Source organism: Pseudochaenichthys georgianus, chromosome 16, assembly GCF_902827115.2.
Source record: "Pseudochaenichthys georgianus chromosome 16, fPseGeo1.2, whole genome shotgun sequence".
Lineage (NCBI taxonomy): Eukaryota > Metazoa > Chordata > Actinopteri > Perciformes > Channichthyidae > Pseudochaenichthys > Pseudochaenichthys georgianus.
In genome coordinates, this window is record NC_047518.2 from 39,400,324 (window position 1) to 39,423,756 (window position 23,433).

The following is a 23,433-nucleotide window of genomic DNA, read 5'->3' on the forward strand; positions in this document are numbered from 1 at the left end:
GTGTTTTGTTTTTTTAAACCTTGGATCATCCATCGTCAGTAATTAAAATAAGCTATATCACTGTGTGGAAATGCTCTGTTACAAGTAAAGTCTTAGCTAGTAAGCAGCTAGTACAGTTGTGTGTGACATCCAATCATATACATATATTTATATTCATTATCAACAGGCTGGACATAATGTAATTCACTTTCACAATCATTGTAAACATCTAGGGCCAGAAGTTTCTTTAGTTCACCTTACTGTTGTTCTGTTTATACATGTTATTCTTATATCCTTGTGTGACCTGTACCTGTCCTGTGTGTTTTCCTTATTGCTAATTATTATCTTATTGTCACCCAGGCAAGAGGAAACGAGGAGGAGAGGATCGGGCCCAGCGGCACCATGAACAGCACATGGCCCAGCTGGAACGGCACCTGGACTGGGCCAAAGCGTCTGCTGAGCGGAGATGGGAGTTGTATGCGGCCTTGAGAAGGGAGGAGGCCGTCTTGAGAAGGGAGCAGGTCACCTTGAGAAGAGAGGAGGCAAGGGAGGAGGCCGCCTTGAGAAGGGAGGAGGCCGCTCAAACAGAGACCTTCAACCTAGCCTTCCTGCGCACTCTTGGCGAGGTGCTAGGGGGACTGGGCAGCCGACGTGGCCCGTCTCCTCCTCGTCCAACTTAAAATAACCTTAATAGTTATTGTACACATTATATATATTTTTTTCTAGTTAATTTTTACATTTGTACTTTCTTGTTTATTTATGTTCTTTAAAATGTTCATTTTATGTGTACAATGCCATGTATAGTTATGCTGGCTGCAATACAGTTTTTAATTTTTTATTTGTATTGTTTAATGGCATGCCTTTTTGACAAACCATTTTTTTTTTTTGTATACTGCCATCAATAAAGTACTTATTTGACTTATCTTATCTCTTGTTGATAATGAATTGCACCCAACAGAAAAAAATCAGATTCACATAATCTTGATTTAGAGAAGATATAACACATGAATTTATAAAGCAATAACAAACACCATCAGTTAGGAAAAAGCCCCTTACTTTTAAGAGATTTAAAGCAAGACATTGAGTTTGCTAGCTTGAGGTCCTCCTCTAAAACATTATTACATGTTTATTTTGTAATAGTATTAAGAATACATGATAAATACATAATACATGTAGACATTTCCCAATTGTAATACCCTCGTTCTACTAGACTCAAACAACACATTCCTTATATATTTCAAAGACGAGAGAACAAAATAAACCTATAACCCATTCAAGCAAGCTTTTAACATGTCTAGAAGAAAGATTGAGGTTATATTTTAATATATTATTTTATGTTGTGGATACTTTAGCCTCCATCCATGTTTACAATTGTCCACACTATTTTACACTTGCATTTATGAATATAGTGTTGCTGTGTTTTACACTTTGGTATTTATGTTTATAGTTAGCTTTGATATTTGCTTAATTGATTAGAATGATTTTCTTTTCATGATCTGATATTTCCTCAAATGTTCTTATTATGGGGCAGTACTTACTGGTGCTTGAATTTCAAATATTCAATTCAGATAATATTTGTTTAAAACATTTGACAAACACATGTATATGAAAAAAAAGAGATTTATTTATGTTCAATACAATGAATACAATACAATGCATATTTAGATATTCAGGTAGCGCATCAAACCCTCTCTGATGTCAGTGCCCTCCTCCTCTGCCCCATGAGCAGTGTTGGGAAAGTTCACTTTCTACATGAACTAGTTCAGTTCACAGTTCACACATTTTAAAATGAACTAGTTCAGTTCATAGTTCATAATTCAAAATGTTGAACTAAAGTTCATGGTTTCAAAAATGAACTAATTTATAGTTCATAGTTCTTTTTTCAATACGTTGCTGCGAGCTATTATTTGTCTCCTGTACGATGTTAATGGGCCATTTCAATGTTTACAATATCCTCAGAGGGCCGTACAAGTTATTGACCTCTGCTTAAAAAAACTAAAATCACAGCCCATTCATTTCATTCTGTGCAAAGAAAAAGCAACCTCTTAATCCAGATATCTCACCATGACTCCCGCATGCATGCACGTGCACGGTGTGGCGTGACCACCAAAACAGAAAGATATGGACACAAGATGTGTGCAAATGTATTTAGTTTCCTATCCATGTGAACATGATTTAAGTGGGGGGGGAACTAACCTCCTCTAGGGGGATCCGGGGGGCATGCTCCCCTGGGAAGATTTTTTTTAAATGTTGAAGTTAAAAGCATCAATCTGGTGCACTTTGAGAGCAACATTAGGAGAGCTATGGACACATCTCTCAACACCCAAAAACAACTGTAAGCAGATTTTCTTTTAATTTATGGATATTTGACAAATCACTCCCCTTTCAAACTGTATTCTTCTTTATTAATAACTGTCATATAGTATTTTATACCTGTTTACTTTATTCTCTTATTTTTTTATAACTATAATGATCATATAAAGATGTGCCTTTACCTCACTGGTTGTAGACAAAGCTTCTTATATTCGTTAGCATAGCTAGCTAACCAGATGCTAATGATAACAACAAAGTTATTGACTGTCTGACAGATGAGCAGATCGCCACTGGGCTTTCAACTAAAGACACAGACACGCAGAAACTGCGGCATGTGTATGGACTTTCTGCCATTTCTGAAGTGCTGGAGTGGCGTTCTGGTGCTCTCCGTCAGAACTGCACCCGTCAGTCGAGACATATACCACGTGATGACACGTTAGGCTCGTGTTGTGTTCAAGGACCCTGATCTTGGCCAGGAAAAACAGGCACTTCCTTGTTTAATTATTTTGCGGTCTAGATTTCTTTAATTTTTTTATTTTTTGCGTGTGTTTATAAATTACCTCGAGAGCCGTACCAAATTGTCTCGCGGGCCGTATACGGCCCGGAGGCCGGAGGTTCCCCACCCCTGCCGTAGAGTCTCACTCTGAGCGAGTGCTGCTGCAGCTGCTCTCGGCTTCGTCCATACTAATTCATTCATTCATTCATTCATTCAATGCTCGCCGGTTCCGCGGTTCCACATTGTTTGTTGTGAGGAGTCTGATATATTTAGTATATTTATATTTTAGTGCGACAGCCAGGGGTGACAGGCGCGTACGCGTCACAGGCAGCTTGCTGTTGCCAAATTGGGTGGTTTTCCGCATTATTTTGAAGCCTGTTTACGGTGTGTTTTAACTGGGTTTTCGGCTGAAAGGCATATGAAATCTGGTACACTTTTGAACGCCGTTATAATACAGTGCTGAGAATGAACGCACTTTTGAACGCCGTTATACACCGCTGAGAATGAACGCGTTCTCAATTACGTTCATCTAGCGGAAATACAGTACGTTCAGTTCACGTTCGCCCAAAATATGAACGCGTTCATGAACGATCGTTCATTGAACGCGTTCAGGTACATCACTGCCCATGAGCCACTGCTACCCCAGGCTCTGCTGCTGCATTCCACCCATCATCATAGTCCTCTCCATGACTCTCGCAGAGGTTATGCCGAGCACAGCATGTCAGCACCATGGATTTCACAAGTTTCACATCACAGTCATTTCTTTTCATGAGGCAACGCCACCTTCCCTTCAGTCTACCAAATGCGTTTTCAACCACTACCCGTGCGCTGGGATCCGAAAGTGGCGCATAGCCTGCATTTCAACATCAACGAAAGTGCTCGATATATGCTGTATTGAACCAAACTAACTGTATCACTATAACATGATGATGATGATGATGATGATGGTGGTGATAGAGAATGCATCTAACGTTCCGCTGCTCATTATAATAAAAAAAACAGAGCATTAAACAAACCATCATGCTCTTACTTTGAAATCATGCGGAAATGTCGTCATCAGCGGGCAATCACGTGGTTTCCGAAAATAACCGAGTGACACGAGTAGATTTTAGCCGAGACCGGCGGAAAATATGTCTCAAAATTCCGTGTGTGTAAAAAGACGATCCACAAGCAGAGATTTGAGATCCACAAGCGCATTTTTGGTTGACATACAAAATGGATTCACAAATGCCTGATCGAAAGTTGTAAATGTTAAAGAGATATTCACAGATCTTTTTTTATCTGTGAAAATATTTAGCGTATTTGCAGATCCGTTTACACTTGCACATTTATTTGTGAGTTTGCAAATCTTTTAAATGCATTTGTGGATGGTGTTTTACATTTACAAATCACATATTTACACACAAATTATTTTTATGTTCACACAAATTATTTTTATGTTCACACAAATAATTATGAGACATATCTATGCCCATATGAAACAGACTACTTTGATGTCTTCTGATTATTGTTTTGGAAACTATCGCGAAACAGAACATGCTATGATTTGCATTGAGTTGAGGAAACCGAGAGTCTGCAGCAATGCAAATGTGCGTCTATTTTCTACTAGTGCAATGTGACATTTACTGTCAATCTTTTCCTGAATTACCCTTATCATCGATTGCGGGAATTATTGGCACATTTCTTAAAAAGCTAGTTTCCGCATGTCTGTTGGAGGCAGACTTACAGTAAGGCACTTATTGTACATAAAGATATCCATTAACCTTGCAGGTAGATCTTAAGGTATCAAATTACATTTCTTCCGTGGTTCAAGTGGAACTGGAGAACTAGCTACATCTTGTTTTCGTTGATGGCTTTTTGGATTGTTGTGGCTTCACACCTCCCCTATGTGGCATTATAAAGTTAAACTTTATCTTCATGAAATTAAACTACAATGATTAATCTCTATATTGATCTTTCAATTAGTCCTTTGGACCAACACATATCATGAATCTTTCCGCCATAACATTGTCCTTATAGTTCACAAATGACAGATTAAAGAGAATCAATGCAAAATAAATATAAAATAGATGTGATCACTGAGTATGCATAGGGAGTCCAACATGGCACCACACCGGTATCAAACATTATGCTAAAGCTAACACCAGAGTAGCACATGGTACATTTCCATTCATCTATGGCACTTTTAATTAACTGTACAAAGCTATTGTTATGATTGCGAGCTAGCGAGCCAACATTGTGCAGTCTGACCTCAGTCACGGCAATAACTGTCACAAACTGGTTGATCATTAACCCCGGCTAAAGTGCGTTGGAGAAGCTAACTCAAGGCAAATGAGTCCTCCATACAAAAAAGAAAGACTGAGAGCAAAGTGAAGGTTTCTCATGTTAGCTGCTTCCAGTGAGACCCCCCCCCACATTATCCATTTCATCCAGTGTGGTCAGTTCTTGCGGACTTGAGCGTAGATTTCGGTGATTTCAGGCTGAGGAGCCGGCCTCTTGTTGCGCTGTAGGTGAGCATCGTAGGTTGGGAGAGAGGACGCAGCAGCGCGAGGATTGTTGTTCACTCTGACCTCAGCGTAGTCTGACGGTTTATTCTGGTCTCCCATCTGGACTGTTTCCCCGTTATTCTTTTTGGTAAAACGGACATCTGCGTAGTGCATCTCCTAGGAAAAATAAAAATTAAGGAAATTAATGTAAGATTACATTTACAGTTACATTGGATTGAATCATACCTCAGTGGTAGGCGTCAGCATGTTATCGTCAATAATCAACTCTCTCCAGCTCTAGACTTAAAGAGCAACTTGCAGGTTGTTTTTTTACTCGATTTATGCTTAACCTTGCCTGAAAATTAGAATTAAAAAAGTTAATGCAGGATTTGATATGTTTTACGAGACATAAGGGCAGGAATTCAGAGGGGAAGGGAGACGTTTTGAGCTCTGCTACTAAAAACTGCTATTTTCAAACACCATATACGTCAAACGCGTCATATTACGTCACACGGGGAAGCAACTTTCTCGGACTCCTTCTCTGCCCAATCCGCGGTAGTAGTTTGTAGTTGGTTTGAGTGGTTGTGATTTAGTGAGCTGGTATTTTAACATAATTAATGCATTCAAACAAACTACTAATAGTAGATTAACTACTTTATTCAAAGGTTTACAGAAACTCTGGATAATAAAATGGGAACAATAAACGGGGTGCTCTCTTTTCCGCTCCCTCTCCTGACAGCCCGTCAGTCTCGTGCAGCTCGCTGAACCTGTAATAAGTGACCCGACAGTAAAGAATAGCCTACACATATTTATAACTAGTTTAGCTAGTTCCAGAGTAGATACACAAGCTAAGTGTGTTAGGTATAATTTAGTGTATTTCATTTTACTCCACTCAACGGTCCGTCACAGCAGAAGGAGCTGTGATCATGCAGAGCTGCGTGTTCTCCATCAGCAGCAGCTGATCTGATCTCTCTCTCACGTCCAGTTATACTTCACTCGTGTTTATGTCCAAATATATCAGATCTAGCTAGTTCTAGCTAATTATATTATAGTATATATAGTATAATAATATATATAATATATTATATGATTGCCTGCTTATCAAAGGACCTAAACAATAAGCGTTGCTTGGCGTGCGGCCGCAAAGTATAGCGCAGCATTATGCATATGTTTATATGAGGGGTCAAAATCCCATGCTCACAAAATGCTCATATATTTTTCTCTCTTCATTCCCCACGCCCCTAAATAAATAAATAAATAGATATACCAATTTTAGGAAAAGTAAAACACTAAGTGTAATAACTGCAGTTTGCCTCCCTGTCAGAATGACAAAGATCCTCAGTGAAGCTCAAGCCCATGTTTCTCACTACATTGTAAGTACAACTTATTAAAAAGATCAGTTCAATGCAACTAATGTCGTTTCAGTGTTATTGCATGATGTTGAAATTGGTTTGCCATGAATTTAGTGATGGATTGTTTCTCAGTTACAAGGTTGTTGTTTTAATAAATCAGACACTGATGGTGCAAGGCTGTACTGTACCTCTTTATATAGGCTTTTTGTCCCTAACAAATTGTTTTTGCGCTAATCAGGGGGTACTTGGCTGCATTTTTTTTTCAAAGGGGGTACACTATTGAAAAAAGTTTGAGAACCACTGCTCTAGCCTATCAAACCGCGTCCTTGTGTGTCCGGGGCGGGAGATTCATGTGATTGGTTGTTGGTCGAGTTTCAGACACGCCCACCGGAAAGCTTCAAAAACACGCCGACGTAGTGCGGAGTTGCATTAGGTAACGCGAGATACGGCTGATACTTGCGCATTAGTTTCTGTTATGGATCAGTATCAACAGTCCTGCCAGTAACGTTACTATATTATCAATACTACTTTAGTTATAGCCTGATATATAATAGCTAACTTTACAATGTTGTGATGTGACCGACGTTAGCTAAAATTAACTGTAGCTAACGCCGGTCACTCACCAAGACAGCTGCCCTGTTCTCCACTGGTTCTCCTCACACCACAGCTCCATTTCTCACAAATGGCCGTTATTTCTTCTAATCCTTGGCTGCTCCTGGTCTCTTGGCCGCCTAGCAGGCTCATAATTATAAGGTTGTGGTCCGTCACATGCATACAAATATACATTTTCAACCTTTTCTGTGTCAAAACTAGCATTGTGAACCATGTTTATTAATACCGGCCGCTCTCCCTCGTGTGACGTCTTTTTTTATGCGGAAGTAAAAATGTCTTACAAAAACGACGCCAGATGTCACTGTAGTGTATATTTATGTATAATTTTTTGAAAATCTAGTGTACACATCATTTTCCTACACATGTATTCACTGGAGTCTCTAACCTGCAAGTTGCTCTTTAAGCACCGGAGTACCACAAGGTTCAATACTTGGTCCGCTTCTTTTTACCTTATATATTATTGACCTGCCATCTGTCTGTCCTGATGTGGAAACACAGCTATATGCCAATGACACAGTGATATATGTGCATGCCGATACAAAGCAGAAGGTTGCTGCTAAACTGACCTGTATCTACTTGTCTCTCATCCTTTTTTTATAACTAATGCTGTTGATGTATTGTGATTTTAAAAAGGTGTCTATCATCTGGCCGGGGACAACAGCTGGAAATTAGCAATGTTGGCTAAAGCGGCCCCATTTACTGTTTTTTGTGACAGTTGATCAATGGGGACTGTCCACAACACTATAAACAAATAAACTAAACTAAACATCACATTTGATGCAAAATAATAAAAAAGGAGGTAATCGTTAACAAGATAAGCTACACTATAATGTTGATGTATTGACACATATTCACTTCCTCTTCATTGTGTCAGCTTGATATCTCGTTCCAGGTTCAAAGTCTGTTGTTGAGTACTGGGTTTACAACATCTCTTAGTAACCAGCAGAGCATGGAAACGACTGATTACTTTTACCTGACTTCTTGTGTACGCCCCGTTGTCCTGGCCTTCAACTCCTTTAAAACGTGAGAAATAAACAAAGCTTAGAATGACTCAATGAAGGACAATACCTCTATGAATACATAAACTCATGTTACACGTAATAGACTTACCCGTTCTGGTGTTGGTGTTTCCAGCAGAACGTTCTTTCTTTTGTTTTCTGTTTAGAGAGATCATTAGTCATTAGTCTCTGCAACACAATAATGATACAAGCAGCAATATATCTAGTTATTGGTATTGCATGCATGATAGAAAAAGTAGTTATTTCTTCATAAGAGCTGCAACTATAGTCCTGAAAGTATTTGTTACGAATGATTTACAAGCATATACTTTCAAACATTAATGTAGAGCTCTATAAGAGTCTCCCAATACGTTAACTCATGGTGAATCATATATTCCATCACAGTTAAATATTTATACCTGGCAGAAACAAAATCTTAAACTTTGAAGTTGTACAGTGTCGAGGGGCGGCTCCATTGTGACACAAACGAGTCATAACTAAAGGGCTTAGGAACATATGGAGAATATATAATAAGAGCAGGCCCTTTGATGAACATCAGCCTTTTGTAGGTTGAGTAAAAGAGGTTGTTACACACAATGTCTACATCATTCTAGCTCCACATTTTCTGTCTGATATCTTCCAATATGCTGATCCTGAATCTTCCTCCTGTTTGGTTTTTGAGTCAAGCTTTTGGGTCTAAACTTGAAGATAGTGAGCCATCACCTTTCCCATTCTTGTAATTGAGTATTACTATGAAAATAGGTTTATGTTATATACTTAAGATCTTTTCCACTTACTTTTTGTACCAAAGGAAGTACCACACAATAGCAGCTACAACACCGAGGACGACTAAAACACCGATTACTATTCCAGCGATGCAACCACCCGAACAGCCTGATTGGACTTGAATAAAACAGGAGAAAAGAACATGATTTTAACATCATTCTGTAAACAGGAACTGTCTCATTATCTCAAAATGCCTGTGGATAAAAAGCATATCACATTTCTCCCATATGAGATTTCATAGCCAGTTATAAAAACCTATACAATGATTCTGTTAAGAGTTGTTTATGTTGTTTAAAATGCATTTTAAATTACCATAAACCCTCAAGTCCAGGCAAATTTTCTTCTACAGTCCCTGTTCTATCGATGGCATCAAACATTTTTTTATAAAAGCACATACACACAATTAAAGCAATTTAGCATAGTGAAAAGACAACAAAAATAGAGCCATCACAAGTGAAGCACATGCACAAGCGCGGACAAACCTTACCGCAACGACAATTAGAAAATGAAAACACATAACAACAATTAAAATAATGAGAGCATGTCTGATTGTTTGATTTGATTTATAGATTTAAAAGAGTTGAGGGATGTTATGTTCCTTAGATCTGTAGGTACGTGCTAGTTAGAATAGTTGTACTTTTACTGAAAGGTATTTTACAATCCCGGGGAGGGGGTGTTTTTTTGTACACATGTAAATTATCTGCAAATTGATCATGTTGTCTTAGCTTAAAATATCAAAATTGATGACAGAAACTTGAGTTTTATTGCATTTTTAGAGCCTTCTTGCATATGTTCGTACTGACTTTAATGTGCTCCTACCTGGCCCTGGCTCATGTGTTACGGTCAGTTCATGGACCGCTGATGATTTTCTCCCGGTTATATCATTAATCGCTTCACAGAAGTAGTTGCCACTGTCAGATAATTCAGAGTTGTTTTTATAAAACACAGCAGAATTGTGTTTCACTGTCCCATTCAGCGTCCAGGTGTAATTGGCAGTTGGTACAGATGCAGCCGAGCAGGTTAATTTAAATGTGCCTCCAACATGTATCTGACTTGGACCTGTGATTTGAACTGTTTCTGGTCCGTCTGGAAAACAGATATTTGGAAGTATTTATTGTTCAAGTGGACTCAATAACGTATCATTGTGAACAGTAGAGTTATAGTTTGTTACCTACAGTTAACAATCATGGAGTACTTTGCTTCCTCGCTGCTGAGGGGGTTGCTGATAATACAGGAATAACCTCCTGTGTGGTCTTTACTCAGACTGCTAAAAGACAGCTCTCTTTTGTTGGTGGTGAGGGTCATGTTCACAGTCAGAGTCAGATCTAAGCCTCCCTTTCTCCACTCTCTGGTAAAGACAGAGCCAGCAGCATCACAGATTAATCTGAAAGAGTTCCCCTCAATCGGCCGGTTTGATGGAGATGTGACAGAAGCGCCAGATACTTTCTCTGTGGGGCAAAAGATCAGGTGAAAGATATAAAAGCAGGAACAAAAGAAGCTGATTTAATGCCTGAGTTAATAAATATAAAAGGACCAGTTCCTCTTTATAAGATGCGAACATGTTTCTACTTCTCCCCGAATAATGCATATAACATGCGGAGTGTCTGACTGCTATAGGTTATCAGTTTTAGATAACTATAGCTCAGAAATATAATCGCTATGAGAGGAGCATAACATCGAGTTCAATGTGAATTCACCGACTGAACAACAGAGAAGAAGTTTCATTAATGTTAGGATCTTTGACAACAGAATCAAAAACAGTGCAGAGTTAATGGATCGTAACCTTTTTCAGGTAATTTGATTGTAAGTGTTTCAAAGTTTGACCAAAAGTCTTAATAGACCATGACCTGAATTAAGATTGGCACTTTATCACTCTTTAATGATTCAATTGTTTAACTTGTTAACAAACATTTAGATAACACATCCAGAACATACTGAGCAACATTCGGAGTTGTGTTAATGTCGATCTGCTAATGTAAGTCTACTATTTACTGCATTGTTATTTATATTTGGATTGAGATCTCAGCACATATTTTTGAGGATATATAACAAAAATAAAAATAGCCATACTGTACAAGTGGAATCACTCGTGCACAAGAAGAACAATAGTATTAGGGTGGGGGACGGATACGAGTGTTTTATGTGTTTCTATTAACAGACAAACATTGTGTGACGCTAGGAAAACATGCATGCATATAGTTTTGCATCAGTTGCTGGTTTCTCCAAACATTACTATCTTTGTATTGTTGTCATTTATTTTATGCATGGGATATATCAGCCTTTAAGCTGCTAAAAAATACAATATGTTAAACAGCTATTTGCTTGGTCTGTCTGCCAAGCAGCTAGGAAAGGACTTCATTGTTAAACAAAGCTTTTTCCGTGTGTGTCCTTTTTAACCTAAGACAAATCCTAGAGAGGACTAGGGCCACATGTGAAATATGTTTTAAGATCTGAGCAAAAATACAAAAATGTTTGAGTTCTGAAACTAAAGTCGGAATTCTATTTGTTTTTCTACTCATAATTCTGATTTATTCTTCAGCATTCTGTGATTAAAGAAACAATTCTGCCTTTAATATCAGAGCTAAAAACAACAACTAAATCTAAGTACAATTTTCAAAAATCCCATATAGCCATTATTCTCTTCCCTATTTGAGTGCACCTTCCACCAATACAATCAGAGCCCGTGGACACTAAATAGTTATCTTTCCAAGACTCATCACAACTAACTTATAATTCAAACTTACCCAGTACAGAGACAACTGAAGCCTGAGAGGTTTCATACCTCAGAGTTTTGTTGTTAAAGGCCTGACAGCTGTAGTTGCCACTCTGACTGATCTGAACGTTCATCAGACTGAGCTCTGATCCAGTATCAGACAGCTGGGATCCATTCAGAAACCACTTAAATACAGCAGAAGGTCTGGAGTCAGCTGAGCACATCAGGCTGATGTTTGACCCTTTCTCATAATGGTCCCATGACGGAGATTTAACCAAATTACCAAGTTTGTGTGTATGGGGGAATAAAACATACAAATTAAAATCGTCACGTCAAGTAATGCTGAGAGCTTAAATAAAATGTTACATGCAGCTTGGCTCAGTGTGAAGCCTCAATATACCATCAACTTCAAAGCAATGTGCAGAATTGATCGAGGCACATATGAGTAACTCACAGTAGATGGTGAGGTTTAGTGGAGCACTGGTTCCCTCACTGACAGGATTAAACACCTGACACCTGAAGGGTCCCTTATCGTAGCGCGTCACATTAACTATAGTTAAAGTGGAGTTCCCATCAGTGATCTGCACTCTGTCACTTCCTGTAACCTCAGAGCTGCTGTTCAGCCAGAGGACAGAGAGAGGGGATCCAGAGGAGGAGCAGGACAGACTGACGGAGCTGAACTCCACCAGCTCTGTGCTGCTGGAGGTTATTGTTACATTGGAGACTGGTGCTGTGGGTGAAACACATGGGGTTTACACTGACCAGCTTGCTTGCATAAGAAGTAGAGGGGAGCAATGTGTAATGATACTCCATTTCCATTTAGCCAGAACCAAATTCACCTTGTTAAGACAATCATTTAAGTTTCTGTTAGCTTAACAATAACACTCATTCTATCATCAATCACTCAAAGACTAATTGAGATGTAGTCTTTGAACTAATCAGATCAACCTTTTGTTATAAATACTGCGTATTTACATGATAAATGTGTTTTACAATGATTGTCTTCTTTAGTTACATCTGCTATCTATAGTGGCCGATGCACAGTTAGCCGTTTTGATAATTGCAAGTGTCTTGTCAATTTATTTAAAACGACAAGGTTAGCTAGGTTAGCTAGCTAGCTAGCCTACAGCAGATTTGCAATAATATTGGAAGGAATCAAGCAATGACATTTTTAGAATTAGCCAATAAAACGTACATTTTACGTTGCTTTTAACAACAGTGACTATCCAACTTTATGATCCACGAACGTCAACAAGCACTCCGGTCGCACCTGTGTGCATCACTAGTGTCCCCTGGTTTCCGTTGTGTTTTGAGCTTCTTGCAGCGGTTTTTTTTTGCAGCAATTTGTATTTGCAGAATTTCGTTTATTCAGCGTAGTAAGTAGTAAATGCTGCGTATGTTTTGTCATCTTGCTTCATGGTTTTTTTTTTTTAAACGTTGAGCATGTTTTGTCAAGTTGGTAAAGATGTTCTTAAAGGTGGGGTAGGTAAGTTTGAGAAACCGGCTCGAGATACACTCTTTGTTATATTCCATGGAATGCTCTTAACGTCCCGATAGCAATGAATATCTGAAGTGCTTTGACAACAAATCCATAAAAATGTCATCTGTGGAAGCCGTGGCGCTGTAAAAAGCACGACCAATCATCTGCGCCGGCTAAAGTAACTGGATGGCCTACCTGCCTGTCAGCCTTCCATCGGGGCACACACTTATCTCGTGCCCTCATTGGTCATGTGCGCGTTCGTGTGTGTTGGAGGAGGGGCTCTGTAAGGAAGTGGCAGATTTTTTCCGGTTGTGTATTTTCAAATTCTAGCGCACTCGAGCTGGTTTCTCCAAAATGACCTACCCCACCTTTAATGTGCATATTATTTGGAACATTTGTGTTTCTATATTTGCATCGTTTTTGAAAATGCAGCGAGTTTCTCCGAATGAAAATGTAAAGTAAGTAACGCGTTTGCACCTGTCAGCCACCATATAAGCCACAACTTTCACTCTGCTCGCCTGAAAGCAAGTATTTTGTACGACTTCATGCATTGTTATTCTCAGCCATCGTTTTCCTTGTACGAGCAAAGATTGGAGAGAGCAAACAGATGTAGTTGTTGTTTCTTTTTGTTCCCCAAATGTTTAGTAAGACCTTCCTATATTTAAAACATTTGTAATTATACGGCTTGGTTGAATACTTGATTCTGATTGGTCCACTAAAACATTCCAGAGGTCTTTCTTTTTTTGCTAGAAGACTGCAACGAAGGACAGCAGACCGTCGCCAAGGATCGAGGGTCCACAGTTGTGCCGTCATATCAATCAGATATTCCTTTTCATCCGTCACTAAACACTGCGGAAAACTTTCTATAAATAATTTGTTATATTTGTGAAAAGCACAAAACGTTTGATTCACGATGTCGCATTTGTCCCCAGAAAATAAGAATAGAGGTTATAAGACAGAGCGTTTGGCGTCATATAATTCAAGAGAAGAAGACAGACAGGAAGTAAACACTAAAGGGAGTGGGCTCTAGCCGTGTTTAAAGACTGGTGAATGGAAAATAAACTGAACAGTTACAGAGAACCTTTATTCGTTCTTTGCAATAAAATCAATCAATCAATATCGTGGGTCATGATTTTGTATGTAGTATGTAGCCTTGTAATCCATCCATCCATCCATCTTCTCCCGCTTATCCGTGGTCGGGTCGCGGGGGTAGCAGTTCCAGCAGAGAGCCCCAAACTTTCTTTTCCCTGGCGACATCAACCAGCTCTGACTGGGGGATCCCAAGGCGCTCCCAGGCCAGCGAAGAGATATAATCCCTCCACCTGGTCCTAGGTCTACCCCTTGGTCTCTTCCCAGCTGGACGTGCCTGGAACACCTCCCTAGGGAGGCGCCCAGGTGGCATCCTAACTAGGTGCCCGAACCACCTCAACTGGCTTCTTTCGACGCGAAGGAGGAGCGGCTCAACTCCGAGTCCCTCCCTGATGACCGAACTTCTCACCTTATCTCTAAGGGAGACACCAGCCACCCGGCGGAGGAAACCCATCTCGGCCGCTTGTATCCGCGATCTCGTTCTTTCGGTCATGACCCATCCTTCATGACCATAGGTGAGGGTAGGAACGAAAATGGCCCGGTAGACAGAGAGCTTTGCCTTCCGGCTCAGCTCCCTTTTCGTCACAACGGTGCGGTAAAGCGACTGCAATACCGCTCCCGCTGCTCCGATTCTCCGGCCCATCTCACGCTCCATTGATCCCTCACTCGAGAACAAGACCCCGAGATACTTGAACTCCTTCACTTGGGGTAAGGACTCATTCCCTACTTGGAGTGGACAGTCCATCGGTTTCCTGCTGAGAACCATGGCCTCAGATTTGGAGGTGCTGATCCTCATCCCAGCCGCTTCACACTCGGTTGCGAACCGATCCAGTGAGTGCTGAAGGTCGCAGACCGATGAAGCCATCAGAACCACATCATCTGCAAAAAGCAGTGGTGCAATCCTTAGTCCACCGAACTGCAGACCCCCCCCCCCACGACTACGCCTCGAAATCCGATCCATGTATATTACAAACAGGATTGGTGACAAAGCGCAGCCCTGGCGGAGGCCAACCCTCACCGGAAATGGGTCCGACTTACTGCCGAGGACCCGGACACAGCTCTCGCTTTGGGAGTACAGAGATTGGATGGCCCTGAGTAGAGACCCCCTCACCCCATACTCCCGCAGCACCTCCCACAGTAACTCCCTGGGAACCCGGTCATACGCCTTCTCCAAGTCTACAAAACACATGTAGACCGGATAAGCGTACTCCCAGGCCCCCTCCAGGATCCTTGCGAGAGTAAAAAGCTGATCCGTCGTTCCACGACCAGGACGGAATCCGCATTGTTCCTCCTCAATCTGAGGTTCGACAATCGGCCTGACCCTCCTTTCGAGTACCTTGGAGTAAACTTTCCCGGGGAGGCTGAGTAGTGTGATGCCTCTGTAATTGGCACACACCCTCTGATCCCCCTTTTTGAAAAGGGGGACCACCACCCCGGTCTGCCTTGCCCCGGTCTAGCCTTGTAATAAGAGGGATAATATGCAGCGAGGTGATCAATTATTTTTAAAAAAGTAAGCAGGATGCCAACGCGCAGTGCCCCCTGCACATTATCCCTTATGTATCTGATGCTTTATTCTCAGATACGCATCTTTTCCATCTGTATTTCTTTGTACAAAACTTACCCAGTACAGAGATGGATGCAGGATGAGATATTTCATATCTCAGAGTTTTGTCGTTAAAGGCCTGACAGCTGTAGCTTCCACTTTGATTTTTCTGACTGTTTATCAGATTGAACTGCGATCCTTTCGACAGCAGGCCCCCATTCAGAAACCATGTATAGTGGGCCGAAGGGTTGGAGACAGCTGAGCAACTCAGGCTGATGTTTGATCCTTCCAGATAGGGTTTATGAGGCGGAGATATTTTCAAATTAATATTTTCTGGGCCATCTGAAAATAGAGGAGAAACATCAAAAAGTTAGTATGCATTAATAACTGAATTATTTTTATATATATATATATATATACACAGAAGAAACATCTGTACAAAAGGGATTTCCAAAAATGAACATCTGTGTCATCTTTCCACATATGAGTCTTGTAAAGAGTCAATTACCGGTTGCCTTGTCACAGTCAATCTGCTCGACAAAATATGTTTGTCTTTTTTATTTTTCTGCGATGATGGTTCTTCAGGACTGCTTCTTAAGCTCTAATCACACTCTCGCAGACTTTTCCGGTGTTTCCAAATTAGATGACAATGTATGTGTGTCATTTAAGAGGAAAAGATGCCTGGTTTTGTTGTTGTTATTACTGTCAGGAAATGTACAACCTAACCCTGGTCCGCCCAGTAGTAGTAGTCAGATCGCTACTCCTGCTGATTTTAAAGCTAGGTCTGGGTTGGGTTTCATCCACTTGAATGTGCGCAGTCTGTTAGGTAAACTAGATTTTGTCCATATTTGGGCGAGCTCGACTGACGCTGACGTCATTGTCTTATCTGAAACATGGCTAAATAAGTCTATTTTGGCCTCTGACATTGCCTTAAATGGTTTTAATGTGTATCGTACCGACCGGCCTAATAAAGGTGGTGGCGTTGCCATTTAAGAATAAGTTCAGTGTAACCACATTAGTTTCCAAATCGATCAGTAAGCAATTTGAATTTTTAGCCATAAATATAGAAGTGGCAAAAGGTCAACAGGTCATGGTGGAGAGTTGTTACAGACCCCCCTCAGCTGTCAAAGACTCCTTGTCTTCACTAGCAAATCTTTTATCGCAGCTAGACTACAAGGAAATAGTGCTACTTGGAGATTTTAACTGGGACTGGTTAACTGCAGTGTCAGAGGATTTTAAAAACCTTTGTATCTCATTGAATGTTACTCAGATTGTGGACAGTCCTACTCGCCCTAACATTAAGTTCCCAAATAAATCCTCCCTAATTGATCTCATTTTAACTAATGTTCCCCATAAATATTCATCTGTGGGAGTATTTGCAAATGATCTGAGCGATCACTGTGTTGTAGCCACAATTAGGGACACTAAGGTCCAAAAGGTTAAACCTCGCATTATCATCAAGAGAGACAAAAAACATTTTGTGGAGCAGGGTTTTGTGTATGATCTGTTTGATTGGGGTAAAATCGATCTGTGTGCTGATGTGGAAACCGCGTGGTCTTATTTTTATCTTGGTTTTATGGAGATCATTGATAGACATGCACCCCTGCGTAAATTTAGAGTGAAGGGACGAGACAATCCTTGGTTTTCTGCTGAGCTGTCTAGTCTCCTTCATGAGAGAAACAAGGCCTGGGCAAAGGCTAGGAAATCAGGCTCAGAGGTAGAGTGGCTGCGTTTTAGGCAGCTAAGGAATAGCTTCACTTCAAATGTCAAAAGTGCAAAGTCGAAGTACTATTTGTCAGTTACCACAGAAAACCTAAATAATCCTAGGAAATTTTGGAAAGCAATAAAATCGATATCCGCCGGTGAGATCCGTAATGAGCTACCTCCGTGCCTTACCACAGCATCTGGCTCTATATCGGACAGGGCTACTATGCTAAATTGCTTTAATGAGCATTTTGTGTCCTGTGGCTCTCTGTTTGATTCTGTGACTAACTCTGCTTCTGTAAACACCCCAATCCGTGACTCTGAAAAACGTGTGTTGGAAAACCCTTTCAGTTTTACTCCTTTTACTGTCAATGTTGTTCATGAAGCCTTAACCAAGTTAGATCCTAAGAAACCGGCTGACCTGGACAACTTAGAACCTTTCTTTTTAAAGATAGCTGCAGATGTTATTGCTCCACCTCTTACTTCTCTTTTTAACCTCTCCCTCAGCACGAATGCAATTCCAAAAGTATGGAAGTCTGCTTATGTCTTGCCTTTACTGAAAGGAGGGGAGGCAACTATTTTAAATAATTATAGACCCATCTCTAAATTGTCAGTTCTGGCTAAGGTTCTTGAACGCCTAGTGAGTGAACAAGTAAAGGAGTTTTTATGTAACAATGACATCCTGTCTAAGCATCAGTCAGGATTCAGAAAGCAACACAGCACTATCACTGCCACAATGAAAGTGGTGAATGACATTACTAGTATTTTAGATAATAAGCAGAGTTGTGCAGCTCTGTTTATTGACCTTTCCAAAGCGTTTGACACCGTCGATCATCGCATTTTAAAGCAGAGGCTACTCAGTATTGGCCTATCCAGCCATGCAGTGGGGTGGTTTGTGAACTACCTCTCTGAAAGGTCCCAATGTGTTCATTTTGATGGACTGTCTTCTGAGTGGTTAAACATTTCTAATGGTGTACCACAAGGTTCTGTTTTAGGACCACTTGTATTCTCCATATATATTAACAGCGTAGGTGATAATGTGGATGAAGCTACTTTATATTTTTATGCGGATGATACTGTGATGTATTGTGCAGGTCCCTCCATTAAAGAGGCTGTTATTAAATTACAGGCTGTTTTTAACACTATTCAGACTCAGCTCTCTGAGCTTAAGCTTCTTTTAAATGTGGATAAAACCAAGGTAATGCTCTTTTCAAAAGCTAAAAAGACACCAGAGCCTGTTTTTGATATTGTAACTACGCAAGGAACAAAACTTGAAGTGGTTACCTGTTACAAATACCTTGGTATCTGGCTTGATGATTGTCTTACTTTTAAACTTCAGGTCAATAATCTGCTTAAAAAGCTGAGGGTTAGGCTAGGTTTCTTCTTCAGAAACAAGTCCTGTTTCTCGCTTGAGGCCAGGAAAAGGCTCTGTGACCTTTTTACCTGTGCTGGACTATGGTGATCTGATGTATATGAATGCACCTGCCCATTTCCTGGAAAAGTTAGATGCTGCGTATCACAGTGCTCTGAGATTTGTTACTAACTGTAAAGCACTAACTCATCACTGTACCCTGTATGCCAAGGCAGGTCTGCCTTCACTAACTGTACGGAGGCTCAGTCACTGGTACATGTTCATTTATAAAGCCATGTTGGGTAAACTACCTTTTTATATCTGCTCTCTGATCTCTCGACGAATTGAAAGTACGTATTGCCTGAGATCTCATGATGTTGTTTTATTAAATGTGCCAAGTGCTAGGACTGACTTAGGGAAGAAGGCTTTTAGATGTGCAGCTGCACTAACTTGGAACAGCCTGCAAACATGTTTAAAACTGAGCACTTTGGTTCCCCTGCATCATTTTAAAACTCGGCTGGGTGACATGCTGTGTGATACTCATGGTACCTGTCACTGTAAATAGAGTTTGTAAACTGTACCCTGTACATTATGTTGTATGTCATCCTTATTGTTGTTCTGTTGTTTTTATGTTACATGTGTAACTAATGTCCTGCAGGTCACCCTTGAAAAAGAGATCTTTTGATCTCAGGGGGCTTCACCTGGTTAAATAAAGGCTACAAACAGGAAATATTGTCAGATAAATAATGTATGGGCCAACTGAATGTAAGCGAAAACAAAACAGCAATTCAAAGAAAGTAAAAAAATCAAGCATGTAGTAACTCACGGTAGATGATGAGGGTTACTGCCTTGCTGGTGCCATTACTGACAGGATTAGATACATGGCAGCTGAAGGGTCCCTGGTCGTAGCGGGTCACATTAGTTATAGTTAAAGTGGATCCTCCATCAGTGATCTGAACTCTGTCACTTCCTGTAACCTCAGAGCTGCTGTTCAGCCAGAGGAAAGAGAGAGAGGATCCAGAGGAGGAGCAGGACAGACTGACGGAGCTGTTGAACTCCACCAGCTCTGTGCTGCTGGAGGTTACCGTTACTTTGGAGACTGGTGCTGTGGGTAAAAACAAAAACAATGTTTAAAGCTGCAGGAGAATATAACACTGCAGTGGCTGGGAATAAACCTCATGATCAAGATGAGATCATTCATATTCATGGCTGCATATTGCCAACAAATAGTTTTTACCTATTATCTTATGACAATGGTTCAAGGACCAAACATGTTTATTTAAAGGATTTTAGAAATGCCATGCCCAAGAGAGGGGACTTTCATTTCAGTTTTTGTTAATGTTTTGTCAAACTGGCATTGATTTAACTAATCTGTTTTTTCAGACTGTAATTTTTAATGTTAGTTCTTTATGATAAATGTTCAATATGATACCTATATACCTTAATTCATTGTCTCTTTGTACATATTTAGCATTTGCTGAAATGTACGAGATGTTAGATGTACACCAAATAAATCTTCAAACTCAAAGTAACAAATGTGTAATATATTGTTGATTACAACGACGTGCAGTCAGGGGAGGCAGGGCCTCACCTGTCATACTCCAATGTAACGGAAAAACAACTAAAGAAAAACTAAATAGTAATAATAATTAAATGTCTCCACTGATCTGTGTTGTAAGTGTGATTTATGTATGATTCCAATAGCTTTTTATAGTCAAAATCAGCAAATTTGCCGAGCTCCGCAACAACTACAGGTAGCGATGAGAAGTGAGGCAGGGACGAGCTCTGCCTCACGTAAGCCCACAGTAACTTGCTGGAGCGCGGGCACTAATTTAACGCGGGCACTTATTTTGTGAGCGCGCTCAAGCCAGTCACTGTGGGGTAAGGTGAGGCACAGATGAGCTCTGCCTCACCTCAGATGCGTCACCCCACAGAAACTGTCTGGAAAGCGGGCCCTAAGCGCATGCCTGCACCATCTCACTGTACGTCACCAATGTAATGTTTGTAGATCCCTTTATTACATGTATCCTCGCCATCCATAGTCTCTAAATAACTTATTTCACGTATGATATTTAGGCTCGCTGGTCTCATCATACAACGGCAATGAAAAAAGCACCAGGGGAGGCAGCCATAACCTCTGCCGCACTGAAGGGGGCGCAGTGAGCCCACAGGTTCTTGTTGCTGCTGTTATTCTACGCAGAGACGGTAGACTTAAACAACAAACTAGACTTTTGAAACTACAGGAAGATAAGGAGGACTTTTACAAAAAAGTAATGGAGATTGTTGTCCAGAAGGAGAGCATGGACTTCATCTTCAAGTCAAGGTAAGACCACAATTGTAATGAAAATGGGATCTTACTAAGAAAGAACAATCCAATATTTAGATGTTGGGTATCCTTTTGTTGAACGGTCTGTTTAAAATGAATCGAAGCACCAGACCAAAAAAGCTTTTGAAAATAACCGAATATTTCGATTAAGGTCAAAATATAATATTTGTAAATCTGACTGAAAGAGTCAGTGCCTCACCAGCCATGGACCTCACCGCACGTCACTGGTTGATTACAATTTATGGAAATACCATTAAAAATAAGTATATTGTTCATCAACTCAGTGGAGAAGTGACTCACAGTAGATGGTGAGGGTTACTGGATCACTGGTTCCCTCACTGACAGGATTAGATACACGACACCTGAAGGGTCCCTGGTCGTAGCGGGTCACATTAGTTACAGTTAAAGTGGAGTTCCCATCAGTGATCTGAACTCTGTCACTTCCTGTAACCTCAGAGCTGCTGTTCAGCCAGAGGAAAGAGAGAGGGGATCCAGAGGAGGAGCAGGACAGACTGACGGAGCTGAACTCCACCAGCTCTGTGCTGCTGGAGGTTACCTTTACATTGGAGACTGGTGCTGTGGGTTAAAAAACAACAAATATGTTATAAAGTTACAGTACCGTATATGATAAATACTTAAGATGCTGGGAGTGAATCTCATGTTTAAGATAAGATAATGAATATTCTTTGCTGCACATTGAAAGTTTTTAAAAACTCCTTCCACAAAAAAGCAACATTTTCTATATTTTTATTTGGTGATGATGGTCCAAAGAATAAAAAGGCATATATCATTGTTTACTTGCTCAATCGCTACGCCAAACCTTTATTGAGCATAGAAAGGTATGCAACATGTGAAACTTCTCTCACCGTATACTTCCAGTCTTGTGCTCCCTGACTGTGGTGGTTCTCCAGGTAGTAAAATGGTAACTGTGTAATCTCCACTGTCAGTTAGAGCCAGGTTCCTGAGCTCCAGAGATCCAGTAGACATGATAAAAGTGATCCTGTCTTCATACTCTGGTGCAGGGAAGTTGTTAACATTCCAAGTAAATATATCTTCATTACCAAATTTCCAGTTCACTGATTGAAAAGTTGTTCCTGGAGTCAGTGTTGTGTTGAACATCACTTTCCCTCCCACAGCTGCATTCAGACGGTCTGGCAGCACACCAGCTCCGTCAGTTACACCTGGAGAGAGACAGTTAGAGGTCACTGCAAAATAAGCCCTGGGAATACAAAACAGACCAAAACAAAAACACAGAATGACTCATTCCATAATGCTGTACAGTAGCATCAATGTCTAGCTGTTTATAACAATTTATAAACAAATGTGGATGCTTGTAAATCTTAAGCATTTTCAAACTTTTGCCAAGACTTCATTCCCATATTGAAGTCGACTCGGCAAAAAGTGTTTTCTTTTCTTTTAGGCTTACAATGAGATCAAATTAGTAAGACACCACCGTGCTATCTATTTGAAAAAGCAACAATCGATCAAAATGTTGATTCACACGATGTTTAATAATGTTTACATACATTTTTTTCACTTTTTTATTTGTTTAAGTCAGAAAATAGACATCTTGATATTTCATGTTTTGTTTCAGCAATCAAGTTTTATCCGTCCTGCTTTTGGTCCGCTAACCATGCTGCTTTTGAGTCACAAAAGAATGAAAAGAAGACCTCCTGATTATTAGCTCAACTCATTCCCAAACACTTTTTAACAATTCAGCATTATTATAAAGTATAGGAAGTCATAAACGTAACAGCAGAAGATGGAAACACTTTTAAAAACCAAGATTCTTACCTGTGAAAGCCAGAGAGACTATCCATAGTAAAGCGAAAATATCCATTGTTGGAACTCTGTGAGATATCAAATGCAGAGGAAATGTCAGCCATCACACTTTGACTGTCCTGTTAAATGTGAGCCTCTTGCCGTTCTCAACACATCAGTGAGTAAATGCAGAACTACCTTCGTGTTGAGGTACAAAGTTTCTGCATAATGAGTTAAACCCTTTATATATAGTCTATGGTTAAACCCAGTGAAGCTTCAGACATGTCCTAAAGCAGCAAGACATCGCCCTCTAGTGGTGTAAATGTGTTTGCATGATATACTGGTGGTTCAAGAGACGTGCATACTACTCTGGTGTTAATAATCAGACAACAGCTGATTTATGCCTACATACGGTGGCCCCGAAGTGCAAGACACCACAGCATT

General features: G+C 40.3%; 1 protein-coding gene across 3 annotated transcripts; it reads right to left on the reverse strand.

The window, feature by feature from the left end:
* Positions 1 to 1,583: 1,583 nt before the first annotated feature.
* LOC117460350 (cell adhesion molecule CEACAM5-like) lies at positions 1,584 to 23,193 on the reverse strand. 3 transcript variants are annotated; one of them, XM_034101714.2, is made up of 13 exons: positions 23,023 to 23,193; positions 22,095 to 22,409; positions 21,529 to 21,804; positions 19,729 to 20,007; positions 15,926 to 16,189; positions 12,190 to 12,465; positions 11,767 to 11,976; positions 10,198 to 10,470; positions 9,842 to 10,108; positions 9,034 to 9,139; positions 8,349 to 8,395; positions 8,212 to 8,252; positions 1,584 to 5,451 (listed from the first exon to the last, which is right to left on the reverse strand). In XM_034101714.2, the coding sequence occupies exons 1-13, from the start codon at positions 23,066 to 23,068 to the stop codon at positions 5,227 to 5,229; spliced, it is 2,625 nt and encodes an 874-aa protein (XP_033957605.2). In that variant the 5' UTR covers positions 23,069 to 23,193; the 3' UTR covers positions 1,584 to 5,226. The 3 variants fall into 3 exon arrangements, with proteins under 3 accessions (XP_033957605.2, XP_033957607.2, XP_033957608.2); XM_034101716.2 differs by lacking the exons at positions 11,767 to 11,976; positions 12,190 to 12,465; XM_034101717.2 differs by lacking the exons at positions 9,842 to 10,108; positions 10,198 to 10,470.
* Positions 23,194 to 23,433: the final 240 nt, after the last annotated feature.

What these genes read in the sequence shown, in the direction of transcription:
- LOC117460350 (XM_034101714.2), bottom strand. Translation starts at nt 23,068, where the DNA reads ATGGATATTTTCGCTTTACTATGGATAGTCTCTCTGGCTTTCACAG. An exon ending in CACAAGACTGGAAGTATACG is followed by an intron (nt 21,805 to 22,094) that starts GTGAGAGAAGTT and finishes TTTAACCCACAG; the next exon opens with CACCAGTCTCCAATGTAAAG. An exon ending in TTCAGTTGTCTCTGTACTGG is followed by an intron (nt 10,471 to 11,766) that starts GTAAGTTTGAAT and finishes TTTGCCCCACAG; the next exon opens with AGAAAGTATCTGGCGCTTCT.